General features: G+C 39.3%; 1 protein-coding gene across 3 annotated transcripts in view; it reads right to left on the reverse strand.

The window, feature by feature from the left end:
* The window catches only part of Astn2 (astrotactin 2), a 989271-nt gene that overhangs the window by 325574 nt on the left and 637565 nt on the right, over nucleotides 1–26132 (reverse strand). For all 3 annotated transcript variants that reach the window (XM_052176645.1, XM_052176644.1, XM_052176643.1), the window contains one exon: nucleotides 16103–16291. In XM_052176645.1, the coding sequence (XP_052032605.1) occupies nucleotides 16103–16291 (189 nt within the window). The remainder of the gene's footprint in view (nucleotides 1–16102; nucleotides 16292–26132) is intronic.

The following is a 26132-nucleotide window of genomic DNA, read 5'->3' on the forward strand; positions in this document are numbered from 1 at the left end:
ATAGACTGCTATGTCCTACTGATTTCCTGACACCCCCACGTGGAAATCTATTAGGCATGACCACAAGATGACTACTGAAGCAGGATGATGCAAACCTGGGGATTCATTAGACTACTGCTTAGTTTTATAAGTGACTGAAATTTCCCAGAAAATGTTTAATACTTAAAATATGATCAAAAGCGTTTTTCAGCTCCATTCTTCTTACCTAGTCATCTCAAAATCATATCACCAATGGTGTATCCATCTCCCCCAAAGCTCACTTCAAAATTAGAGCCAAACATACCTCCTTGATTCCTCTCCATCATAAGTAAATTTGGTTGCTCCACCTTCAGGATCCATCAGGATTATGGCTACCCCATATCATGTTGATGCCTATCCACATGCTTTACATCATAAGTTTTTACTTAGACCTTAGCAAAAGCCGAAGAGATGCTCTCTGTTTCATTCTAGATTTCTTAGGTCCATTCTACAGACCTTAGCTCAAATAGTTATTTTAAGACATCAGTCAAATGATATATCCCTCTTTCACTCACACAAAGCACTGTATTATTGCTCTTTTAGCTTAGAGTAAAATCTACAGTCCTTTACTTTTTTTACTTACTGTACCTTTCCATAGTTGCCCTGCTCACTTATCTTGAAACCATTTGCCCTTTACCTAAACATTTTTGCCTGACTTTTTTGTTTTCTTTTTTACATTGTATGTGTGTTTGCATTTGTGTGCATTGACATGTGTGTACATGTGCATGTGAAGGCCCAAAGTTGGTGTTATGAATCATCATCCTCTGTGGCTCTTCTACCTTAATTATCAAGGCAGAGGTTCTTAGTCAAACCTAGATCTCATAATGATTACTAGTCTCTCTGGCAGCTTGCTCTGTGCTATCCTGATTTCCCCTTCTGAGGCCACACTTACTGGGGTCTGGGGATCAGAATGCCAGGTCCTCATTCTTATGTGGAAGTGCTTTTTACCACTGATCCATCTGTCCAGTTGCATGCTTGCTATTTCTAATTGGTTCTATCTACTTGGGCTTCATTTTGCTCATGGGACAAGCCAAAGATCTGTGTTCTCGCTATGCCCTTTACTTGGAAACTAGTTCCCAGACACTGCTTCCCTTGTTAAAATCTTTGCACCAATGTCATCCTATCAAAGAATTTGTCTGTGTCCAAACTAAAAGAAGTAGGTTTCCCTGTCTAGTTCCCTCCAGTTCCTTTACTTAACTTTCTTTCCTCTTAGGGTTTTATTCACTTGGCAGATATTCACTTAATTATTGATTGTCTTTCTCCCCATAGACCTAACTATTTTTTTTCAGTATAAAGGATCGGATCGAGTAAACTTCATTATGACAAAAAGAGAAGAAAAAATTAAAGAAACAAATGAGGATTATACAACATAGATAAGGAGTACATTAAAACTCAACATTTAAGAAAAAATCGTTTCCCAATGGTCCATTAATGACAGCATAATTTTAAAACTATACACTGATTAAGCTTGTACATATTTAAGTCACATTTCAATTCACCCTTGGCTTTAACTATCTTACTGAGAACAATTTTACTAAAAGAGAAGGCAATGCCTGTTAAAGTCATGCAGTCGTTCAGGTATGCCAGTGAATATCCTTGAAGAAAGGGTTTTACACGTTACATTTCAAGCTTTCCAAAGCAAACATGCCATATTATAGGTATTAAAAAACCATTCTTGGGGCTAGAGAGATGGCTCAATGGTTAAGAGCATTGACTGCACTTCCAGAGGTACTGAGTTCAATTCCTAGCAACCACATGGTAGCTTACAACCATCTGTAATGGACTCTGATGCCGTCTTCTGGTGTGTCTTAGAACAGCAACAGTGTACTCATATACATAAATCATAAATGGATACAAAAACAACAAAAAAACCTATTTTGACTGAGTGAAGTTACAACAATGTATGATACAAGCTAACTGCTCTCTCTCTCTCTCTCTCTCTCTCTCTCTCTCTCTCTCTCTCTCTCTCTCTCTCTCTTACAGAAATGATCTAACCAGGATTAGATTCCTAAGATCTTATCTTAGGTACCTCAAAAATGCTAAGAAATGGCCATATTTTCTTCACCAAGGCTGAGAATGTTGAAATTATCTCAGTGAGGATTCAAAGAAATAGAATCTCTTGCTTCCACAATCTATGTCCCTTCCCTCTGCCTTCTGAAAGCCTTGAGTCCATGGCATCATGATGTTCACCAATGGGGTCACACACCCCTGAGTAGGATGGTATGTTACTATAGTAACATTCACTGGCTGTAGAAAGACCTCCAAGAGCTATCATTATACAGAAAATACTGGGAAAGCAATGTGTTTAACACTCTTTTTGTAAAAATTGTGAAAGGGGAGAAATAATTATTCTGATTTGCTTATATTTATACCTGAAACTCCAGAAAGATATACAAATAGCTAACAGAGCTAGGAAGCAGATGGTTGCCTGCATAAGACCTGAACATAATACAACATTCTAGCATAGAGTAGAAAGGAGTTCAAGGGCATCTAAAGCCACACTGAGGAACTATTGTTAATTGATGGCTTCTGGGGGAGAATCAGTCTTCCTTAAGGGGTGTGACTCCTGGTAAATTAACCACATTCCAATGGATGGCTCCACTTCTAGGAGTATATAGGCAGTACAAATTTGACTTAGTGGGTTATAAAAAGAAACAATAGAGGGGCATGGAGTGTTTCAGGTAAGGAATGTGGTGCTGGATATAGGAGAAGACAGTGCTGAATGTGATCAAAATCTACCATGTGAAATTCCCAATGAATTAATAAAAATATAAACAAGTAAATAAATTGAGAAGCAGAGTGGAAGCCCTGCACAGACTCAGATATAATTTTGTTAGACATTAAAACGCTACAGACAATGCAATGTTTAAGATGCCATGTAATTCTGACAAGGAGCAGGCTGGGGAGGCAGAGTTAAATGCAAAGTGATGGCCCTAGTATATCTTCTATATTTCAGACTAGCTACTTCCAGATTAGGGGTCTCTGGGTTAACCTATTCTTGGAGTCCATTTTAGAAATGTTTGTAAATTTTTTGTCTTCCCCTTTAAGGAGTAACACTTTAAAACAGTTTCTGGCTAGTTTTATAACTTATGAGGCTACATTTCTCAAGGATGTTAGAACAATCTCTTTAAAATCTGATCATCAAGAAAGCAAGTGCCCCATTGCCCAGGCGCTGTGGGAAGGTGAAAGCTTAACTTCCAAGGGTGCCAATTAGGAAACACAGATGGTCTAATCACAGAGAATACATTTACAAAGATGAGAATAACTCTCTGGGATACGCTGCTCATGTCTCATTCAATCTTCTCTTTTCTTTCAGTACTTTTCCATTTGTTGTACATCAGTGTTTAAAAATCCTTCTACCCTTTCTATCAATAGAATTTCATCAGCTTGCCATAATCTTTAGCAAATTCTTCTTTCTCTACTTAATATTATCCAGGGCAATGTTCATTTTGAGAGCTGAACAGTAGATGACAAACATTATATTTGGTAATACCAAGAAATTTTGAATAAAGTCTAGAACAACAATAAGCAATCACTGTCAGTTCATTAACAGTAATAATTATACTATGCAAATATATCAAGGGAAACTGAGTCCAGAATGTATGAGTGTTCTTCCTATTCGGATTTATCTACTAATCTGACTGTTTGCATAAGTATGGTTATTTAAAAAAAAAAACCTTATCCAAAGATACAAGAATTGACATTCATGGTAATAAGCCAGATACAGAAAGGTGAAACTGGTTTTTCTAATGCATGATCTTAAAATCAAACTCATGGAGGAAACATAATGGTATAAAGGGCAGGAACGTAAAGTTTTGGTCAAGTGACACCAAATGTCAATTATTACACATGGTGAGCAAAGTCAACTTTATATTTTTTAAATTTGTTTATGAAGGGTCTTTTGTGTGTCTGGGGTGTGCATGTGTGAGCCTCAGTGAGGACATGTATAGGGAGGACAGAAGGTGACATTGGAGGTTCGTTTATTGTTCTGCACCTTATTGTTTTGAGCAAAGGTCTCTCACTGAAATTTACCATTTCAACTCGACTGGCTGGCAAGCAACTCTTAGATCATCTTGTCTCTGACTTTCCAGGACTGGGATTATAGATTCTTTTCACTCAGATTTTTGTATGGGTCTTGAGGATCCAAGTTCTTTACCAACTGATTCATTTCCTGACTTCTGCAAAGGCTCTTGTCAGTGTTCTCAGTACGGGTAAGACAAGAAACATGTGGTGATGGATCTGTTATGTAGCTTGGTTTTTATCATTCCTTGTGTGTGTGTGTGTGTGTGTGTGTGTGTGTGTGTGTGTGTGTATTATCAGATTTCATTGACTCTAGATTTTTTATCTGAGACCTGACATTAGAAAATGTATTTGTATCATGTTTTCAATAGTGACAGCAATTATTCCATATATAAGGACATCTCAAATATCTAATCAATCGTGGCCCTAAGTTGTTTAATTTTATTCAACAAAATGCTATCTCTGAGTACTAATGGGGAGAATGGCAATTTTATTTTAACTGTGATAGATGGGTATGGAGTAATGATGGGGGGATATATTAAGGGACATAGACTTAGAAGATACATCAAAACAATATATCATTTTTCTTTTTACTGCAGCATTAGATTCTAAATCTTGTTCACCTTGAATCCCTAAACATAATACACATAATACACATGTGACAAATATGTACGGGTTGTATTATAAAACTGGAGGAAAATTTAATGTAATTTTGCCTAATTTTCTGGGGATGTTTCCAAACAGAAAATGTACTTTGCAAACAGAGATGTAGAGGCCTCTGGGCTTATTGTCGCCAGTGGTTGAGTCTGCAAAAAGTACTAAAATGGGTAGTGAATTGGTAGAGACTTACAGGGAAAGTGTTTGGAGGACTCCCTTTTCACTTATGATAAGGCAGCAATGACCAATTCCTTCATCAAACTTCTTTCCTCCTACTCTAGAAAACATCTGAATATAGCTAAAGAAGCTCCACGGTCACACAGACCTCTTGAGAGAATGAAAGAGTGACTGGCTGACTCAGCCACAAGCTAGCAGCTGAATTTACCAGCCCTGGGCAATTCCAAAGCCTACAGCTTTGGCTCTTGCTTTGTGCCTGCTAATTAACTGCCCACGTTGGCTCCACTGAGAATCTCATATGACATAAAAATGAATGTTCATTTTGGACCCCTCAAAACCACCTTTGAGGAGTTCCACAGTATTATCATTAATGGTAATTATTCATACATAAAACCTCAGTCACTGTCCTTGGAGGTTTCTGCATTAATTTTCTTCCAATGCACTGTGATTGTATCTTTCACAGGAATTGTTACTAAATGCATTTCTATTCAGAGTGCCTCTCTGAAATGGAAATATTTTCCTAAAAATTAATTTTCCAAATATGCATGCGTAGGCTTATTAATGTGAGCTTAGAATAGACTTTTTCATCTCTCTTGAAGGAGTATAAAGAAAGTATTACCAATAAATTCACATCTCATGTAATCTCAAATCTGACAGAATGCATACCATAGCACAGCATTTCTGTATAAGGTAGACCTCACAGGTCCTTGAATTTATGTTAAGAAAATATTGCTAATATTTTTACATCGTTACAGAGCATTTTAAGTACATTTGTTTTCTGATAACCCCCTACTGTTATGTCCTCTGATTTAATGGTAAGCAAATTAAGGCTCAGACATGGAATTAGATCATATACAGCCTTATAAATAGTAGTAACACCCTTAGAACAGTACTTAAATAACTTCATGATAGAATAGCTATCCTCTGTCTATCTGTACAATAGCATCTTCCTGCCTTTACCATCACCATCACCATCACCATCACCATCATCAGCATCATCACCATCACCATCACCATCACCATCACCATCACCATCACCATCACCATCACCAGCATCATCACCATCACCATTACTACCACCCTTCTCCTCCTTATTGGAGACAGGTCCAGGGCGTTGTTCATGCGTTGCACACATTGTACCTTTGAACAATATCTCCAGCACTATCCAGTCTCTCTTTTTAACTTACTTGCCTGGAGTTCTTATCTGTAGGCCCCTTGTTCTGTTATGTACCTGGAACATTTTTCTACATAGCTGAAAGTTTCTGAATCTTCCAGGCCTTGCTCAACATCTCTTTTTAGAAAGTCTTCCCTGCTGTGTTCTCTCACAACCAAGATGGAGTTTGATGGGGTTGCAGCACAATTCCTTAGTCTCCAGGCATTCTTTCATCATCACCCACAGCACAATGCAAAGCAAGCTTGGGCAGTGAGTGATCCACTTGGGTGAGAATAAGACCTTTAATTATCATCTTCCTCCTGTCATCCCAAGGGCTTACTGTGGCCCGGTAGGTAACAGGTATTCAAGACACATACAACAAGTGGGCATAAACAGAAAAGCACAGCTGGAATCTGTGGAGTCCAACGATGCTTTGCATCATCCCATTCCACCTCACAATTAATAAAACAATAACGAATGACTGCCAAGGCATGAATCTTCTAAGAGTAAGAACCAATGTTGCTTCAGCTCAGAGCAAATATTATAAACATTTCAGTGCAGTGGACACCATTAACTAAAGATGCAGAATGCTTGGCCAGGGGGTGGGCTGGCTTATACCTTTGAAGTGTTTATTTATAAAAGAGATGGCTAAGCACATTAGTGCATTAGCAATGTAAACAAGATCATAGGGGGAATGGCAGAAGATACTTAGGAGAACAAACTGCCTGGAGTCACTTTGGAAGCACCCATTATGAACAAACAATCACTGTGCTAATTACAATTGCTCTGCTAATTACAATTACTGTGCTAATTACAATCTATCCTTATCTGTTCTGTAGGTTCCCTATGGACTTTTACTTCTGAGTGCTTAGACCAGACTGAGTTACTGCCTTCATTCAAGTGTAATGAAATTGCACTTCTTCAAAAATTGTCTCTGCTTCAGATGTCTCAATGATTCAGAGAGCCATCCCCCTCCTAGAAAAGTACGTAGTCAGGGATTTTGAAGTCAGAACATCTAAAAGAAAACTAAAAGGGGTGGAACTGTATGCTGATGTGAAATAGACCATATTGGTTTGGTTGTTTTAGTACCTTTACAGACTGGAGAGGCATTTTTAGGATAGTTGGAGAACATTTACTATATACAGTTTGGATTTCTCATAAAATGGCCATGTTTGATATAGTGAGAGATATATGCATCAAGAAGATAATTTAAAATTAAATTAAATCAGATCCCCTTCTTATTTTACTATATATGGGGGAAGATTAGTGGGTCTTATTTTTTAATGGATTGCAATTCCCTGCTTCCTCTTTTTCCTTTCTCCTTCACACACACACACACACACACACACACACACACACACACACCACATGTACACACACACACCAAGAGGTATCTGTACCAGCTTTTAATTTTACATTTTCCCCAATTAAATTAACAGTATTTGCAGTATGAAATCTTATCTAAGTATTTTAAAAAGACAGTTTTTACTTTAGCCAATCCTGATTCTAGACAGGTTTCTATCTACTCTTCCAGAGTTGGAATTCTGTCTCTGTCCTAAAGCAGGCTACAATCCAACTCTTCACTGTTAAGTAGTTTTCTGTTTCACCCAATAACAGCTAAAATTACAGCATGAGCATGTAAAGGAGGTGAAAATCTGAGCCTTACCTATGGCTTGTCTACACAGAGGAAGGAGATTCCTTCATGTAATTGACTCCCTCATCAGAACTCATCCCCGAGTATATCTGTGCGCATCAGTGAGTATGGTAGATGGACAGCAGTCAGAATGTATTGTATTATGCTCAGAGGGGTTACTGGGTAGAAGGAGAGGACTATCTGGCCTGGGGCTGAAAACTGAAGCATTGTCTATGTGCTTGGTTGTTGAGGAGTGTGTTATGGGAAGGAAGCTTCTACAACATTCCATTGCTCTTTGCTGTCATGGGTCTTGACATGTGGTACCTAATTGCAAACAGGCAAATGGAAAAGCAAGAATCCTTCATCTTCAAGCACCATCTAGGCAGCTATGTTCACCACTCATCATGACACGATGGTCTAACATCTTGGTATTCAAAGCAGGGTCACAGATTCAGGAGCTCATTGGATATTCTGGTTTTCAAGCCCCATCTATAACCTACTCAAGGAGATCTTGAATTTTAGTGCATTCCCCTTGGTGACTGATATGCAAATACAAGTTTCAGAAGCACTGCTATAATTTGTGTGTTTGGAATTTGAAGGGGAAAAATGAAAAATTCCTACTGGTTTTCAGGTATGGTACTGATAGTTTGTATTAAATACTTTATTGATCTCAAGGATGCATATAGTTTGAGACTATATACACATAGATACACATCTATAGACTATAGACTGGTTAAGATTGTGGGTCAGAGTCGTGGCTCCATTAATAGGCTGTGTATTTGTTGATAGTATGCCACATATTGGCCCCCTCAGCTTGTCTACTCAAATAGGAAAGTATGATAGATAACTGAGGTGAGCAGCACTGCAGTGTAGGACTTCTCAGCATTCAAAGGAACAAAACTGTAGTAGAAGAAAAAAATATAATGGTCACACTGCTCCTTCTACATGTCATGGAAGCAATATCTCTCTACACTACTCATCGAAAGTCAGGGAAAAGAGCAGAAAGGCATGTTCTTACAACATCAGTTATGAACAAGGGAACGTTAAGTGGATCTGAGGATGTAACATGTTGGTAACAGCGAAAAAGACAGAGGTACAGCCTAGCCAGACTCACTGTTTCATGGACCTCCCTTCTTGGTGACATATGCCTGTGCTGGACTCATCGGCTAGTATTTTCAACATCATGCTGGAGGGAAGAGAGTAACCTACCACTGCCCAACATCAAATTTCACCGTTTGTGTGTGTGTGTGTGTGTGTGTGTATCATCTGAGTCCCACATTCCAAATGACATAGATTTCACTGCAGTACTTTCACACAAAAACAAAAGGATCACCAAAGGCATAACACATTTGAGAGATTTATTTTCCCAAACAAGGCTGTCTTCAGCACTCCAGGAAGAGCTGAACTTCTGTTCTTTCCAACTAACCTGCTTGCAAGTTTAGAGGTCTACCTCCCACAGGCACACATACAACATAAATTGGCATATGATTCTGCCTTGACAAGTCACTTAAAGATTCACTAATGTGTGTACATTCATTAATGTGTGTTCACTCATTAAACTATTTCTGTATTCATTAATATGCATGTGTGCATTCCTTAAATATGCATTTTGAGTGGGTGATAGTTAACAGGATGACCCTAGTCCCAAGAATACTTATCTCCAAAGTAACTGAATCATATACATAGAATACTTGTAAATCTATCTATCTATCTATCTATCTATCTATCTATCTATCTATCTATCATCTATCTATCAATCATCTATGGTGTATATAGCTTTTAAAATGGAAAAATATATGAAGACAGAAAGTCCACTTTTTTTTTTTTTACCTCTGGAAGCAAATCCTTTCACTATTATAAGAAGAAGTAGAGAGTCAAGTTCTCTTCCATAACTAGGCATAAGAGTAATGACTACTTCCTTTTGATATGATAATTAAATGATAGTTGTACCCATTTTATAGCCCAAATACTACAGGGTAGCTGGCAAATCCATAACTAAAGAAGAACCATAGGCAAATGTTCTGTATTTGAGGATTCTGCATGAGCTGAATACTATTTCTGGGTACTGGATGCCTCCAGGTCTGTCATTCCTACAATATGTTTCACAGGGGTACATAAAGATGATTCTTCTGTCAGACCCGATTCCTAAATACAAGAATGACTATGGTCCCTGCCATTCCATGAGAAATGTAATATAAGCAACACAGAAATGCTTCCCTACCCATTACAGAGGTTTTGAAGGTACAAATTAGTGGAATTTTGACATATGTATATTTCCTTTTGTGGAGACAAATTGATGGCCATTTCATAATAGGTACTGGAAAAAATAAAACCATATACTATGTCACATATCACAAGACATAAAAGCTACACACATGCTTAAAGAGAAAAAAAAAAGAGGAAAGAGAATGAAGAAAAAGAAAGATCCAGAAATAGAATAGGTAATTAGTCATCTTACAGGAATGAGTGATTCAAAAAAAACAAAAAAACAAAACAAAACAAACAAACAAAAAAACAATTTAGAGCAACTTTGGGGTCCATTTCATCTGATCTGACTCAGTTTCTTCATATGGGGAGCAAGTCAGCCTCAGTAGTGAGGACTAGTTTTCCTCACATTCTTAAGGAGAGCCCTTCTGTCTTACTAAGTATGGGTAGTTGGGTGCAGAATTGTGAAATTCCATCTCTTAACCCAAACTTTTCCTTTATTATGAGATATGCACATAAGATAAAGAGACCAGATTGGAAACTAACTGCTTTTCTTATAAATTTCTCATGAACTCATGCTCTTTTACAGGTAGTTGTTGAAGGCCCTTGACTCGGTGTCTTTCACCAACAGAACTGCCCTCTTTCTGATGATGAGGCTTTTGCACTGACTACGATTGTAATTTGCTCAGCCCTGTTCTTAAGCAAGGTCTCCTCTGGCATTTCTGAGACTCTGGACTCAATAATAGTTCCTGACTGATGTTTATCTAAATCTCCACATGCTATGACCCAAGTTGACCTTTCTTTCTTATTGGAATGAAATAGGGTGGTTCGAAGAGGTGTGGAGGAAAAACAACAAACAAATAAAAAGCCATCAAATGCCGCCAGCCTTGTGAGTTTATCTCACTCCTGCAGGTCTGCCGATTCCCACACTGATCAAGAGCAAAGGAAGGAGGAATCCGATAGTGTCCCTGCCTGGTCATTAAGACCAATACTGCTCCAAAAGGGATTAGAGAGCAAGCCTGACCACTAGCTGGGCTTAGGAGCATTTCTGATGTGAGATCATCAGCTCTTCACATTTTCACAGCACTTGACATTTTAACCGAAAGCTTTTACGCCCATTTCTGTCCATTTGGACTTGATTCTTAATCTCTCCCAGAAGCACACTGTCTCTTAAAGCAAGCCTCCCACACTCTCTTGGAAGAAACCACTTTTCAACTTCCACGTGAATACAGTGATCTTCCTTCTCTGTCATTTCCTTCTTTCTTTTTATCAACCCTTGGGCCTTCAAACCATCCCCATTCCCTCACTGTTTTTATCTACTTCCTCATTTCATTAACCCTGGACAGACTCATCACCTCTCATTAATTACTCTTGGGTTGCTATTATCCCCGCCTTTGTTTCTCTTTCCAGGGCAATACTTTGTGTCTCTGACCACTTTTCTCCACAGGTTTCCCCACCTCTGGTCTTTTGTTCTACAGTGTAGGATTGCACTAGGTTTGCTTTGTCCTGGCAGGGACTCTGAACATTTCTACTTGTATATAGTATCCTTCAGAGACAGTTTACACACAGCATCTTTAAAGATGTAGCCATCTATTGGTGGCCTTTACCTCAGATATCTCTTTAGAAGTGACCCTGGCATTCTAGCTTCTGACTATGCACTGAGAGTGAGGGTGGAGCATGTGACTGTGCTCACCACATGAGGAAGTAGCATATTGTTTTGCTTGTTTGTTTGTTTTTCTTTTAGAACTTAAAATAAAGGAAGCTGTGATCTGAGAATTAGGAATCTAAATTTTAGTCCCAGAGAAGCCTCAAGTCATGGTGAACAGTAGCATATACACATCTCCATCTGTGCAAAAAAAAAAAAAAAAGGCTAAGTTTCATCTAGTCTGCCTTTATGAACTCTTCGTATTCAGAATTAACTTTAAAGCGTTTTGTAAAGCAATCCAGGTTGTTCATTTAGAGATACTTTTTTCAAGGGTGGAAACCTTTGAAACCTTACAACCCTGTCATCAGCAGGTGATAGGTCACAGGAGAGAGGAGCAGGGGAATGAGGGAGAGCAAAGCAGAGCTGTATTGCCACACGGAAATGCTAGAGACAGCATAGATCCAGGCAGTTGTCAGGAAAGGAAGCATATGGCATGACCGCTGGTAGACATGCCTGCTGGGTATTTGCTAGGCTGGACCAGAGTGTACTTGGAAAAGGGAGGGAAGAAGGAAGAGGAAAAGGAAGGGAAGGGAGAGGGAGAGGAGAAGGAGGTGAGGAAAGACAACTAACTGCCTTTGATGGTGAGAGGCTTGATGGCTTCTGAATCTGGCCAGAAACAGGAGTCCCTGCCTCTTCCTCCTCAGGATTTAGCAGCTTTGTACCCATTTGCGTGTTCTCTTTAAATTAAACTGATCCTCTTATAAAAGAATATAAATTAGTTCATTTGATCATTTATCATGGGTCAAACACTCAAGTAGTTACCATGAGAATCAACCAGCATTCAACATATAAGGTGCTTATGGCTGTAAATAGAACCTGATAAAATGCTGCCACTAATACATGAGGAAGAAGAATTACGCTTGTCCTAACTGGACTAAGCCATGAAGACAAGTGTACCTTGGGTCAATTCCATGACATTCTTCCCTGTTTATCTATACATCTGGGACTTTGTTCATCTTTTCTTGGATAGGAAAATTCCCTTGTAGCTCTCTCTCAAGACACACTATCCTTTGCTACCCCTTCAAACTCCATTCTCATGCCTTGTCCTCAGACATGCCCTTTATTCTTTCTTCTAATTCCTCTCAAACACTTTGTGTGACTATTCTTTGGAAAACATAAGCCTTTCTTAGAATGCTGCATTGTGAATTAAATTTGCTTGTACTCGTCAATCTTGCATGTCATTTTTCTTGCTGCTAAACTTATTCAAAGGGAAGGGGTAATTTATTTGGTCTTCCCCTTCCTTTTACAAGTAGCAGTATTCTATCCATCATGACATGACACTTTCATAAACTTAAAATTTCAGAAAGCTAGTTTTGTTTAATCTCAGCTTTAACTAATAGTTCATCTAGGCGGTTCTTCAATTTCCTCCACAGACTTTCCAATGACGTTGCATTGAGCTTTGGCTTGAGCCCCTCAGCCATAAAAAGAGCTGAGAGTTGGAGGATCAGACTGTTCAAACTTTCACTGTGTCTGCCAATCACCTCTTTCACTCTGGAATTCTCTCTCAACTCTTCCTTTTTCTTGTAACTATTCACTGGACCTCACAATTTCCTCTTCAAATCCCTTTCCTACCTGATACAATTTCTATCATCTTCAGTTGAAGCCTCCAACACACTCATCATAGAGCTTCCCCAACAGACATGTGATTGACACGTCTATTTCCACACCTTTCCATGTAACCTGCTTTCCACACACCCTGCAGTGAGGCTAAGAAATGCAATTCAGTTACTGCATAGTATCCTCCCTGTGCAGTTTAAGAGGTTTCTCATGCTTGTTAGCCAGCAGACTTGGTCTGACACACCCTCGGGCTCAGTCTCTGAGTCAACTCCTAATTATTCCTACATTGTCCTCTCCAACAACACTGTCTCTCATTTCTTGAAACAACCAACTTTCTTCTCTTCTTAGAATAATTTTCTTCCACTGAAACCATTTCTAGTACTGTTTTTTGCTCGTCTTTCAAGTATTAGCTAAGTGATATTTCATATCAACAGTGGATTCTTCTAAGACTTATTATTGGCATCTAATCCAACATAGGCACACTTTAAAAGTCAATCAATCCATAGTAGATTCCACTATTAATTATTTTTCTTGAAATTCTGTATTTAAAGTTTCTTTAGTAAGCATATAGCATCCCTTTGATAGCTATGTCTAAATACCAACGCATATGATTTCATGATGTCTCACTTTTGCATCATTTCCTTAATAAGCCCCACAGTACATGTGGTGGTTTGAATAGGAATGGGCTCCTTAGACTCATGGATTTGGTCACCAGGGAATAGCACTATTAGTAGGTATCATTTTGTTGAAGTAGGTATGGCCTTATTGAAGTAGGTATTGCCTTGTTGGAGGAATGGCATCACTGTGGATGGTTTTAGTTTGAAATACTCTGGCCCATTTTTTCTCCCTCTCTTTCTTCCTGCTGCCTGCTAGTTCAGATGTAGAACTTTGTCTCCCTTTCCAATGCTAATTTTGCCTGAGTACCACCATGCTTCCCATCATGACTACAGTGAACTAAACTTCTAACTCTGTAAGCCATCCTCAATTAAATATTTTCCTTTATAAGAGTTGCCATGGAATACTACTCAGTAATTAAAAACAATGAATTCATGAAATTCTTAGGCAAATGGCTGGATCTGGAAAATATCATCCTAAGTGTGGTAACCCAATCACAAAAGAACATACATGGAATGCAGTCACTGATAAGTGGATATTTGCCCAGAAGCTCTGAATACCCAAGACACAATTAACGTATCAAATCATTCCCAAGAAGAAGGAAGGAGAGGGCCCTGGTCCTGGAAAGGCTTGATGCAGCAATGTAAGGGATTACCAGGACAGAGAAGTGGGAGGGGTTGATCAGGGAATGGGCAGAGGGAAAAGGCCTTATGGGACTTATGGGGAGGGGGGAACTGGGAAAGGGGAAATCATTTGGAATGTAAACAAAGAATGAAGAAAAAAAAGAATTTTTCTAAAATACACACACACACACACACACACACACACACACACACACACACGAGTTGCCATGGTCATGGTGTCCTTTTACAGCAATAGTGTTTTGACTAGGATACTACTAGAGGAAAAAGAAGTATACAGAGACCATGAGATGACTATAAAGGTAAATGTTTCCAGAGAACTCATGTTTCCATTTTTAATCTCTAAAAATGGGAGATGAGGAGGCATATTGAATCAAAAGATAAAAGCAAGGTTTTAGAGTCAGACTTACACCTGGTTTTGAACACTACCTGTTAAGGGCTCTAGTCACTCAAGATTTTCACACATGCTTTGAATAGTAAAATGGATGGTGACTTCTCTCAAAAATATTCTAATTCATCAAAGGGGCAGTGTCTGTGTTCTTTCACAAAGGAGATTTATCTAAATAGTGTTGAAAAACTTTAGGTGTGTGCTAAATTAATGTTGATGGTAATTGTCATAGTTATTAGCAATAATAGTGGTAAAAAGATCAACAATAGTGGAAAGGTATAATATTTGTGGTATCAAAAACAGTGGGTATGGGTTTGCTATAGACTATTTTTAGTAGAAGATGGCCACGTTGACTTTGCACTCCAATGCGGGCTACTATTAACAAACGATGGGTGGATCGAAGATGTTCTTGATTCTTACAGTCTCTGTAAGGATTCTGTTTGATAATGAGGATTCTGTTTTACTTCCTTTTTCAGGAATCACTCTCTACAATTATGGAGCCTTTTGTTGTTTTAAGAAAATCTACTTTTACACAGGATCAAGCCTCATGCTACCCCCATAATGATCTTTATAAAAGTGTAAATAAATTCCATCCCAGTGCATATTTCATTAATGACTTTGGCTTCTTCACTTGGGCAGGGAAACCCTTCACATCCATTCTGCATGCTGATTTTGTTTTTATAACCTGATCAAACCAAGCAATTGTTCTCTTCTTTCTCATTGAATAAATGTTTCTTTTAATTAGTCATGAACTACTGTATAACTGACAGAGGAAAAAGTCTTTATGATGTTATTAGGGTAAAAAAGTAATTCCAAAGCATCTCTATTGAGGCTTGAGTAACATAGGTATATGTGTAGACAGACAAATGGAGAGGGGGAAGATGGAAAGTCAGGGACATAGGTGTTTTAGAAGCATTGGGAAAATGTTAATGAGGAATGTTTCAAGGTGATAAGATTTTTTTTTCATTTTTTAATTCATTAAATGTCTCTATTTTTGAAATTACAGGATAGCATTTACAGAATACTTGGCTTTCAATAGACTGAAAGATTAATTAATTTCTGAAAAAAATTCATTAGGTGTACTATCAGGATGATTTCACTTTGAAATTAAAATATGTGCATAGCCATTGAAGAATAGAAGGGTGGAACAAATAAGAATTATATTTCACTTCAGTGAAAATGGTATCTGACAGAATACCCTTTGATGACTTCTAATTCTCCGTGGAGAATATTCAGCAATGTAACAGATTTCTGGTCTACTGTGTTCATACTTTCCTCCCCCAGCCAAGAGTCTACACAAGTGATTATAAATGTGCAAGCATCTGCCCCATACCTGAATGTCATTTGGAAGACTTGGCCTTGATTTACATGTTGTGTCCGGTTGTTGTAACCATGTAGCATTTCTCCAAAGAGGGTGTCATTGAATTTGGAGTCAGGTTTGAGGCACTTGGGGCCTTCACAGACATCTGAGAGCATTAGACAGGATTTCCCATCAGGAGCCAGCTTGTATTCTTCCACACAGCTGCAAGACAAAACAGCTGAGAGTTAACTCTCCATGCTAGATGCCCCGACTGAAGGTGACCTAAAATCGGGGTCTTCTTTGCCTCAAAATAGGTCATCGTTTAAGCATGGAGACAGCTAATTTGGTTGAAATCAATCTAGGGCATAGGTATCTAGAGAGGATCACATAATCCTGAAAATTGATAAATTCGTGGAAAGTCTTTTGTGACATTTAAAAGAAGCCAAGGGGGACACCAACATGCACATCTACACACACAGTACATTTTAGAACAGTTTTTCACAAACACACTGACTTAAAAAGCACAGCAGACAAATTCACAGGGAATTATCAATTAGTTTATCAAATAAGAAACTATTCCCAGTCAATCTGTCAATTAAGGTTGAATACTATAGGAAAAATGAAAGTTTATATTGCCCTTGTAACAGAGGGGACCCATCAGGATCATGTACAGTTCACATAGTTGCAGAAACGACTTCTGCTCAATTATTACGTTAGTAGTCTCCCCTGGTCTCTCAGTGTCTGACAGCCAGATGAGCCCTTGACATGCCTTTGAAGCAGGCATGGGCTCCTTTGTGGACGAAACAGGCATCTGAATGGATACTGGGAATAAGATTTCCAATTTAGAGATGTTTTCAGTAAAAAAAAAAAATGGTTTTCTTAGTCAAGGATTGGCCACTGAGATAGGGGAAGAGGAACAACAATCTCCACGTCTGAAAAGGAACACAACAAGTAGCAATTTTTGAGTGTATATCCTTTCATAGTTCTTTTGTGGGTCTATACACCATCAGGCAAGAGAAAAAGCTGTATAATTGGAAAGACCAAAACAAATACGTTATTTGCTGCTTGGAGCTTGTAAGCATGAGAAAAGAACTTAACTTGAGTGTACCATGAAATCACATGAAATATTGACTACGAAAATGAGGTTTCAATGAATCTATCAAGTTCAGTACAGTAAGTAGCAATCATGGGGTTATTTCTATGTATTAAGCCTATGCTATAAAGCTTGACCCATTAATATATTCATTTCAACATAATGAGTAAAATAACCTTCCCTCCCCCACTGAATATATTATAAATAAAAGGATTTAAAGATGACTCATATTACAAGGAGGGGTGAATGTGGCATCGAAGTTCAGGTCTGTTTAGTAAGCAAGCATCTTTTAAAAGTCTAGTATTTTCCAAATCTAGTATTTTCTATTTATACTAAAGCCTGTTTAGAAGCATCTTGCAGCACACACTATCTCATTTGTCTTTCCTTCAGAAAACAGTGGAGATTACTTAAATTTGGGTGTAAAATGACTCAGGAACTCATTGGATAAATTAGTGTCTGTGGAGTAGTCCGGATGGAAAACGTAACCTAACTGTTTTGCAGGAACTTGTAGCTGATAGATGCTGGAGACATGGAACCCAGTTGAAGGGCAAAAATAGACAAGTTTCTTTGAAAACTTCATTCAAGATCATTCCCGTGAAAATCCATGACATTCCCATGCACAAAGCTCGCTGCCACTCTAAAGTATTTCCCCCCTTGTCATCCAGGTACCGCATGGAAGCTTTGGTCACCTTTCCAACGACTACAATTTCCTGTCCAAATGCTACAGAGAGGCCATGTCCAAGGTTCTTGCTGAAATATATGCCCCTTCCACCATCTTTTCCATACATCCTAGCTACAAATAAATCTTCTATCAACCCAGGTTCAACACAGGTGAACTGAATAAACACCTGAGTGGAGCCCATTTAGCAATTACTCCGTGAAATCAAATTGCACCCATTATCTCAGAATGCTTCCAGTCAATATGAAGAGATGATTTACTTAGTAAACCAAGTAGGATTAATTCTTTTTTTTTTTTTTTTCTTTTTTTTTTTTAATTATTATTCGATATAATTTATTTACATTTCAAATGATTTCCCCTTTTCTAGCCCCCCCACTCCCCGAAAGTCCCGCAAGCCCCCTTCTCTTCCCCTGTCCTCCCACCCACCCCTTCCCACTTCCCCGTTCTGGTTTTGCTGAATACTGTTTCACTGAGTCTTTCCAGAACCAGGGGCCACTCCTCCTTTCTTCTTGTACCTCATTTGATGTGTGGATTATGTTTTGGGTATTCCAGTTTTCTAGGTTAATATCCACTTATTAGTGAGTGCATACCATGATTCACCTTTTGAGTCTGGGTTACCTCACTTAGTATGATATTCTCTAGCTCCATCCATTTGCCTAAGAATTTCATGAATTCATTGTTTCTAATGGCTGAATAGTACTCCATTGTGTAGATATACCACATTTTTTGCATCCACTCTTCTGTTGAGGGATACCTGGGTTCTTTCCAGCATCTGGCAATTACAAATAGGGCTGCTATGAACATAGTAGAACATGTATCCTTATTACATGGTGGGGAGTCTTCTGGGTATATGCCCAGGAGTGGTATAGCAGGATCTTCTGGAAGTAAGGTGCCCAGTTTTCGGAGGAACCGCCAGACTGCTTTCCAGAGTGGTTGTACCAATTTGCAACCCCACCAGCAGTGGAGGAGTGTTCCTCTTTCTCCACACCCTCTCCAACACCTGCTGTCTCCTGAATTTTTAATCTTAGCCATTCTGACTGGTGTAAGATGAAATCTTAGGGTTGTTTTGATTTGCATTTCCCTAATGACTAATGAAGTTGAGCATTTTTTAAGATGCTTCTCCGCCATCCGAAGTTCTTCAGGTGAGAATTCTTTGTTTAACTCTGTACCCCATTTTTTAATAGGGTTGTTTGGTTTTCTGGAGTCTAACTTCTTGAGTTCTTTATATATATTGGATATTAGCCCTCTATCTGATGTAGGATTGGTGAAGATCTTTTCCCAATTTGTTGGTTGCCGATTTGTCCTCTTGATGGTGTCCTTTGCCTTACAGAAACTTTGTAATTTTATGAGGTCCCATTTGTCAATTCTTGCTCTTAGAGCATACGCTATTGGTGTTCTGTTCAGAAACTTTCTCCCTGTACCGATGTCCTCAAGGGTCTTCCCCAGTTTTTTTTCTATTAGCTTCAGAGTGTCTAGCTTTATGTGGAGGTCCTTGATCCATTTGGATTTGAGCTTAGTACAAGGAGACAAGGATGGATCAATTCGCATTCTTCTGCATGCTGACCTCCAGTTGAACCAGCACCATTTGTTGAAAAGGCTATCTTTTTTCCATTGGATGTTTTCAGCCTCTTTGTCGAGGATCAAGTGGCCATAGGTGTGTGGGTTCATTTCTGGATCTTCAATCCTGTTCCATTGATCCTCCTGTCTGTCACTGTACCAATACCATGCAGTTTTTAACACTATTGCTCTGTAGTATTGCTTGAGGTCAGGGATACTGATTCCCCCAGATTTCCTTTTGTTGCTGAGAATAGTTTTAGCTATCCTGGGTTTTTTGTTGTTCCAGATGAATTTGATAATTGCTCTTTCTAGCTCTGTGAAGAATTGAGTTGGGATTTTGATGGGTATTGCATTGAATCTGTATAGTGCTTTAGGCAAAATGGCCATTTTAACTATATTGATTCTGCCGATCCATGAGCATGGGAGGTTTTCCCATTTTTTGAGGTCTTCTTCCATTTCCTTCTTCAGAGTCTTGAAGTTCTTGTCATACAGATCTTTCACATGTTTGGTAAGAGTCACCCCAAGATACTTTATACTGTTTGTGGCTATTGTGAAGGGGGTCATTTCCCTAATTTCTTTCTCAGCCTGCTTATCCTTTGAGTATAGGAAGGCCACTGATTTGCTTGAGTTGACTTTATAACCTGCCACTTTGCTGAAGTTGTTTATCAGCTGTAGGAGCTCTCTAGTGGAGTTCTTTGGGTCACTTAGGTAGACGATCATGTCGTCTGCAAATAATGATAGTTTGACTTCTTCCTTTCCAATTTGTATCCCTTTGACCTCCTTATGTTGTCGAATTGCCCGAGCTAGTACCTCAAGTACAATATTGAAAAGATAAGGAGAAAGGGGGCAGCCTTGTCTGGTCCCTGATTTCAGTGGGATTGCTTCAAGTTTCTCTCCATTTAGTTTGATGCTGGCTACCGGTTTGCTGTATATTGCTTTTACTATGTTTAGGTATGGGCCTTGAATTCCTGTTCTCTCCAAGACTTTAAGCATGAAGGGATGCTGAATTTTGTCAAATGCTTTTTCAGCATCCAATGAAATGACCATGTGGTTTTGTTCTTTGAGTTTGTTTATGTAGTGGATTGTATTGATGGATTTCCGTATATTGAACCAACCCTGCATTCCTGGGATAAAGCCTACTTGATCATGGTGGATGATCGTTTTGATGTGTTCTTGGATTCGGTTGGCAAGAATTTTATTGAGTATTTTTGCATCGATGTTCATAAGGGAAATTGGTCTGAAGTTCTCTTTCTTTGTTGGATCTTTGTGTGGCTTTGGTATCAGCGTAATTGTGGCTTCGTAGAAGGAATTGGGTAGTGTTCCTTCTGTTTCTATTTTGTGGAATAGTTTGAAGAGTATTGGTGTTAACTCTTCTTTGAAGGTCTGGTAGAATTCTGCACTGAAGCCATCTGGTCCTGTGCTTTTTTTGGTTGGAAGACTTTCTATGACTCCTTCTATTTCTTTAGGCATTATGGGACTGTTTAGATGGTCTAGTTGGTCCTGATTTAATTTTGGTATTTGGTATCTGTCAAGGAAATTGTCCATTTCCTCCAGATTCTCCAGTTGTGTTGAGTATAGGCTCTTGTAGTAGGATCTGATGATTTTTTGGATTTCCTCAGTTTCCGTTGTTATATCTCCCTTTTCATTTCTAAGTTTGTTAATTTGGATACTTTCTCTGTGCCCTTTGGTCATTCTGGCTAAGGGTTTATCTATCTTGTTGATTTTCTCAAAGAACCAGCTCCTGGTATTGTTGATTTTTTGTATGGTTCTCTTTGTTTCTACTTGATTGATTTCGGCCCTGAGTTTGATGATTTCCTGCCTTCTACTCCTCCTGGGCGAAATAGCTTCTTTTTGTTCCAGGGCTTTCAGGTGTGTCATTAAGCTGGTAATGTATGCTCTCTCCATTTTCTTTTTGGAGGCACTCAGGGCTATGAGTTTTCCTCTTAGCACTGCTTTCATTGTGTCCCATAGATTTGGGTATGTTGTGTTTTCATTTTCATTGTGTTCTAAAAAGTCTTTAATTTCTTTCTTTATTTCTTCCTTGACCAAGGTATCATTGAGTAGAGTATTGTTCAGTTTCCACGTGTATGTGGGCTTTCTGTTGTTTCTGTTGCTATTGAAGACCACTTTTACTCCATAGTGATCAGATAGGAGGCATGGGATTAGTTCGATCTTCTTATATTTGTTGAGGTCTGTCTTGTGACCAATTATATGGTCGATTTTGGAGAAGGTACCATGAGGTGCTGAGAAAAAGGTATATTCTTTTGTTTTAGGATAGAATGTTCTATATATATCTGTTAAATCTAATTGGTCCAAAGCTTCAATTAGTTTCATTGTGTCCCTGTTTAGTTTCTGTTTTCCTGATCGGTCCATCGAGGAAAGTGCAGTGTTGAAGTCACCCACAATTATTGTGTTAGGTGCAATGTGTGCTTTGTGTTTTAATAAAGTTTCTTTTACAAAAGAGGGTGCCCTTACATTTGGGGCATAGATGTTCAGGATTGTCAGTTCTTCTTTTTGTATTTTTCCTTTGACCAGCAAGAAGTGACCTTCAGGGTCTCTTTTGATGACTTTGGGTTGAAAGTCAATTTTATCTGATATTAAAATGGCTACTCCAGCTTGTTTCCTGAGACCATTTGCTTGTAAAATTGTCTTCCAGCCTTTTACTCTAAGGTAGTGTTTGTCTTTGACCCTGAGGTGTGTTTCCTGTAAGCAGCAAAATGTAGGGTCCTGTTTACGTATCCATTCAGTTAGTCTGTGTCTTTTTATTGGGGCATTAAGTCCATTGATGTTAAGAGATATTAAGGAATAGTGATTGTTACTTCCTATCATTTTTGACGTTATTTTTTAAATTTGAATGCTTAACTTCTTTTGGGTTTGATGAAAGGTTACTATCTTGCTTTTTCCAGGGTGAAGTTTCCCTCCTTGTATTGGTGTTGTCCTCCTATTATCCTTTTTAGGGCCGGGTTTGTGGATAGATATTGGGTAAACTTGGTTTTGTCATGAAATATCTTAGTTTCTCCATCTATGGTGATTGAGAGTTTTGCTGGATATAGTAGTTTTGGTTGGCATTTGTGTTCTCTTAGAGTCTGCATGAGATCTGCCCAGGACCTTCTAGCCTTCATAGTCTCAGGTGAAAAGTCTGCTGTGATTCTGATAGGTCTTCCTTTATATGTTACTTGGCCTTTTTCTCTTACTGCCTTTAGTATTCTTTCTTTGTTTAGAACATTTGGTGTTTTGATTATTATGTGACGGGAAGTATTTCTGTTCTGGTCCAGTCTGTTTGGAGTTCTGTAGGCTTCTTGTATATTCATGGGCATCTCTCTCTTTAGGTTAGGGAAGTTTTCTTCCATAATTTTATTGAAGATATTTGCTGGCCCTTTAAGTTGTAAATCTTCACTCTCCTCTATGCCTATAATCCTTAGGTTTGGTCTTCTCATTGTGTCCTGGATTTCCTGGACATTTTGGGTTACAAGCTTTTTGCATTTTGCATTTTCTTTAACTGTTGAGTCCATGGTTTCTATGGAATCTTCAGCATCTGAGATTCTTTCTTCTATCTCTTGTATTCTGTTGTTGATATTTGTATCTCTGTCCCCTGATTTCTTCCCAAGGCTTTCTATCTCCAAAGTTGTCTCCCTTTGAGTTTTCTTAGTTGTTTCTACTTCTGATTTTAGATCCTGGATGGTTTTGCTTAGCTCCTTCACTTGCATGTTTGTGTTTTCCTGTAATTCTTTAAGAGATTTTTGTGTTTCCTCTTTCATGAGCTCAGCCTGTTGACCAAAGTTCTCCTGTATTTCTTTAAGAGATTTTTGTGTTTCGTCTTTCATGACCTCAGCCTGTTGAGCAAAGTTCTCCTGTATTTCTTTAAGTGTTTTTTGCATTTCCTCCTTGTTGGCTTTTGTATTCTCCTGGATTTCTTTCAATGATTTTTGTGTTTCCCTTGCAAGGGCTTCTACCTTTTGATCCATTGTCTCCTGAATTTCTTTATGTATGACCTTCATGTGTTCCTGTACCAGCATCATGACCAGTGATTTTAAATCCAAATCTTGTTTTACTGGTGTGATGGGGTATCCAGGACATGTTGGTAGAGGAGAATTGGGTTCAGATGTTGCCATATTGCCTTGATTTCTGTTAGTGACGTTCCTGCGTTTGCCTTTTGCCATCTAGATCTCACTGGTGTTAGTTTATCTTGTCAGTGCTGGACTCACCAGTGCAAGCTGCCCCTTCCCAGTTGGCCTCTGGTGCACAGCTTACCTCCTGCACTGCTTGTAGACAGTGTGCTGCTGCCCAGGCTGTTCAGATCCCAAAGCAGGCACCCGAAGGCTCCCGCTGGGGCCCACTGGATTCACTGGAGCACACTGACTTCTCCCAGCTGGCCGCCCGGAAGCCCAGCTAGCCACTTGCAGGACTTGGAGATGTAATGCTGCCGCCCAGACTGATCTGGATCCGGAAGCGGAGAGAGTAGAGCTAAGGGCTTCTGCCTGAGGCCTTGCCCCAGATTGTGTCTGTGGAGCAGATGGAGCCCGTGTGCACTCCCAGGGAGTGCCGACGGTGTATGCTACTGTGACCTCCCCTGAGTTCCGCTCACTCCGCTGGGCAGCCGATCTGCCAACCGGGCTATCGCACACAAGGTTAGCCTGGCCGCCCAGTCCCTGAGTCCAGGCAAAAGCCTGGGAGGCCAAGGTCCGAGCAAAGTTCCCCTACGGCTTTGACTGTTAATTGGGTTTGCCAGGTGACTAGGATGGCGGGCGTGTGCGCCCGCGCTCCCTGAAAGCGCCGGGAGAGTCTGCTTTGCTAACAATCACCTGGGCGGGTTGACTCACAGATGGCCCACCAAGCCGCCCAGTTCTTGGGGTCAGTCCTGTGCCTTTTGGGGCCTGGACCCCCGCTTTGTTAGCCTTAGGCTATGCCTGTTACAGGTCTGCCCGCCTGAGCTCTCTGTCGTCCTGCAGGCAAAATGGCGGAGGCGCGCTCGCAGGCCTGGGCAAAAAACCTCCTGGTTGGGTTGGCACCCCGATGGCCCCCCGACCCGCCCAGGGCCTGGGTGCAGGCCAACGCCCGTCGGGCTCAGACCACCGCGGTGTTGGCCTCGGATTAAGTTTGTGTACCTCAGTCTGTCCGATTCCTGGAGTACGGAACCAAGATGGATCCTCCTCTCCTGACTGGTGGGAGGCCGAGTTCTGAAGTGGCCTCCGTGCAGGAAAGGCGCTGCACAACTGCAGCTGCTTGCTGTCCGGCTGGTCAGCGAAGGTCAGTGGTCGTGGGCGCAGGGCCTAACTGGTCCCTGTGACGCCTTGGTTCCACTGCTGATGGCCCTTCAGCTGGAGCAGCCACTGCTACTGCTGCTGCCCCCGCCGCCGCCGCTGCCGATCAGTAGGATTAATTCTTTATATCTTTCTTTACACACCCATATATAAAATGCCTGTGCAACTGTTATTAAGTATATGCTTGTTATAAATGTTTAAAGAGAAACAGTGTGTAAAGAAAAGTGGAACTTTTCTTCTTACTCCTACTTCCAATACTACAGTCAGCACTATTATCTGTTGTATATACAACTAAATTGTTTCCAACTCATTTAAATACACATTTATATATGAGCATCATATACCGTATACATAGATATGCAAACACAAGCATATAGTTAATTATACACATAAAATCACAACACATTTTCAGAAGATATGCATTTGTACCTAATGTTGTTAGAGAATGTTTTTCAAGCCAGTGACTTATGGATCTGTCTTTAAAATGGTTATTTGGCACTGCACAGTACAAATGTACCATAATGCTTTTAACTAATTTTTATTGATGGGCACTTTGGCTGTTTGTAGCTATTTGTTATTGCAAATACTGCCAGAATGAAGATCTTAGTAGATACATCACTGGGCACATGTGTGTATTCTGTAAGACAGATTCTTAGAAGAGGGATTGCTGGGTCAATGGTTTATGAATTTTAAAATTTTGATAGATCTACTAAATGGCCATCTGTAGAGGCTCTACCAGTTTACAGTTCCATCATTCATAAATGAGGGACTTTATTTTTCTACATCATTGATGCTCATTATTGTCACTATGGGATGGGAAAAATAACTCATTCCTCTTTGGATTTGCATTGCTTCGATACTACAGCCCTTTCTATTTCTGTGGATGATTTTTGTGCTTTGACCATTTTCTAGCTATGATATTTGTCCCATTTTCATTGATTTGTAGATGCTGTGTACAAATCAGGATGATGACTCTTACTATCCATATATTTTCCAACTTTCTCGTACTCTGGGTTTGTGTTTTAGTCTTGATTTGGATGCCATAGAACCTCTGTGAACTGAGATTTTTGCAGTGTTTAAAAAGCCACAAGACAATACTATTGTCTTTTTGTATATCTAATATTTTTAAAATTTCCTAAACTTTAGCTACCTGATATGCATGGGATTTATTTTGTGTGTGGTAGGAACAATTCATTTTATTTTTTGAGTATTCCAAAGTTATATATGATTTATTGGTTTCTAATTTACTCCACAGGGATTACTTGTTTGAAATCAATGAATTAAAAGTGTCTAAACAATGATCAAAGTGGTCTATCTATTTACCAAATGACTTGAAATATCATTTTTATTATATATCAAATATGAATATAAAATAGACATGCATAGTTGAGTTTATTTTCTATTTAATATCTATACATTACTAAGATGGTTATGAGTCATTCAACATAGGTACTTGGAATAGATTTTCAGTCC

Source organism: Apodemus sylvaticus, chromosome 3 (assembly GCF_947179515.1).
Source record: "Apodemus sylvaticus chromosome 3, mApoSyl1.1, whole genome shotgun sequence".
NCBI lineage: Eukaryota > Metazoa > Chordata > Mammalia > Rodentia > Muridae > Apodemus > Apodemus sylvaticus.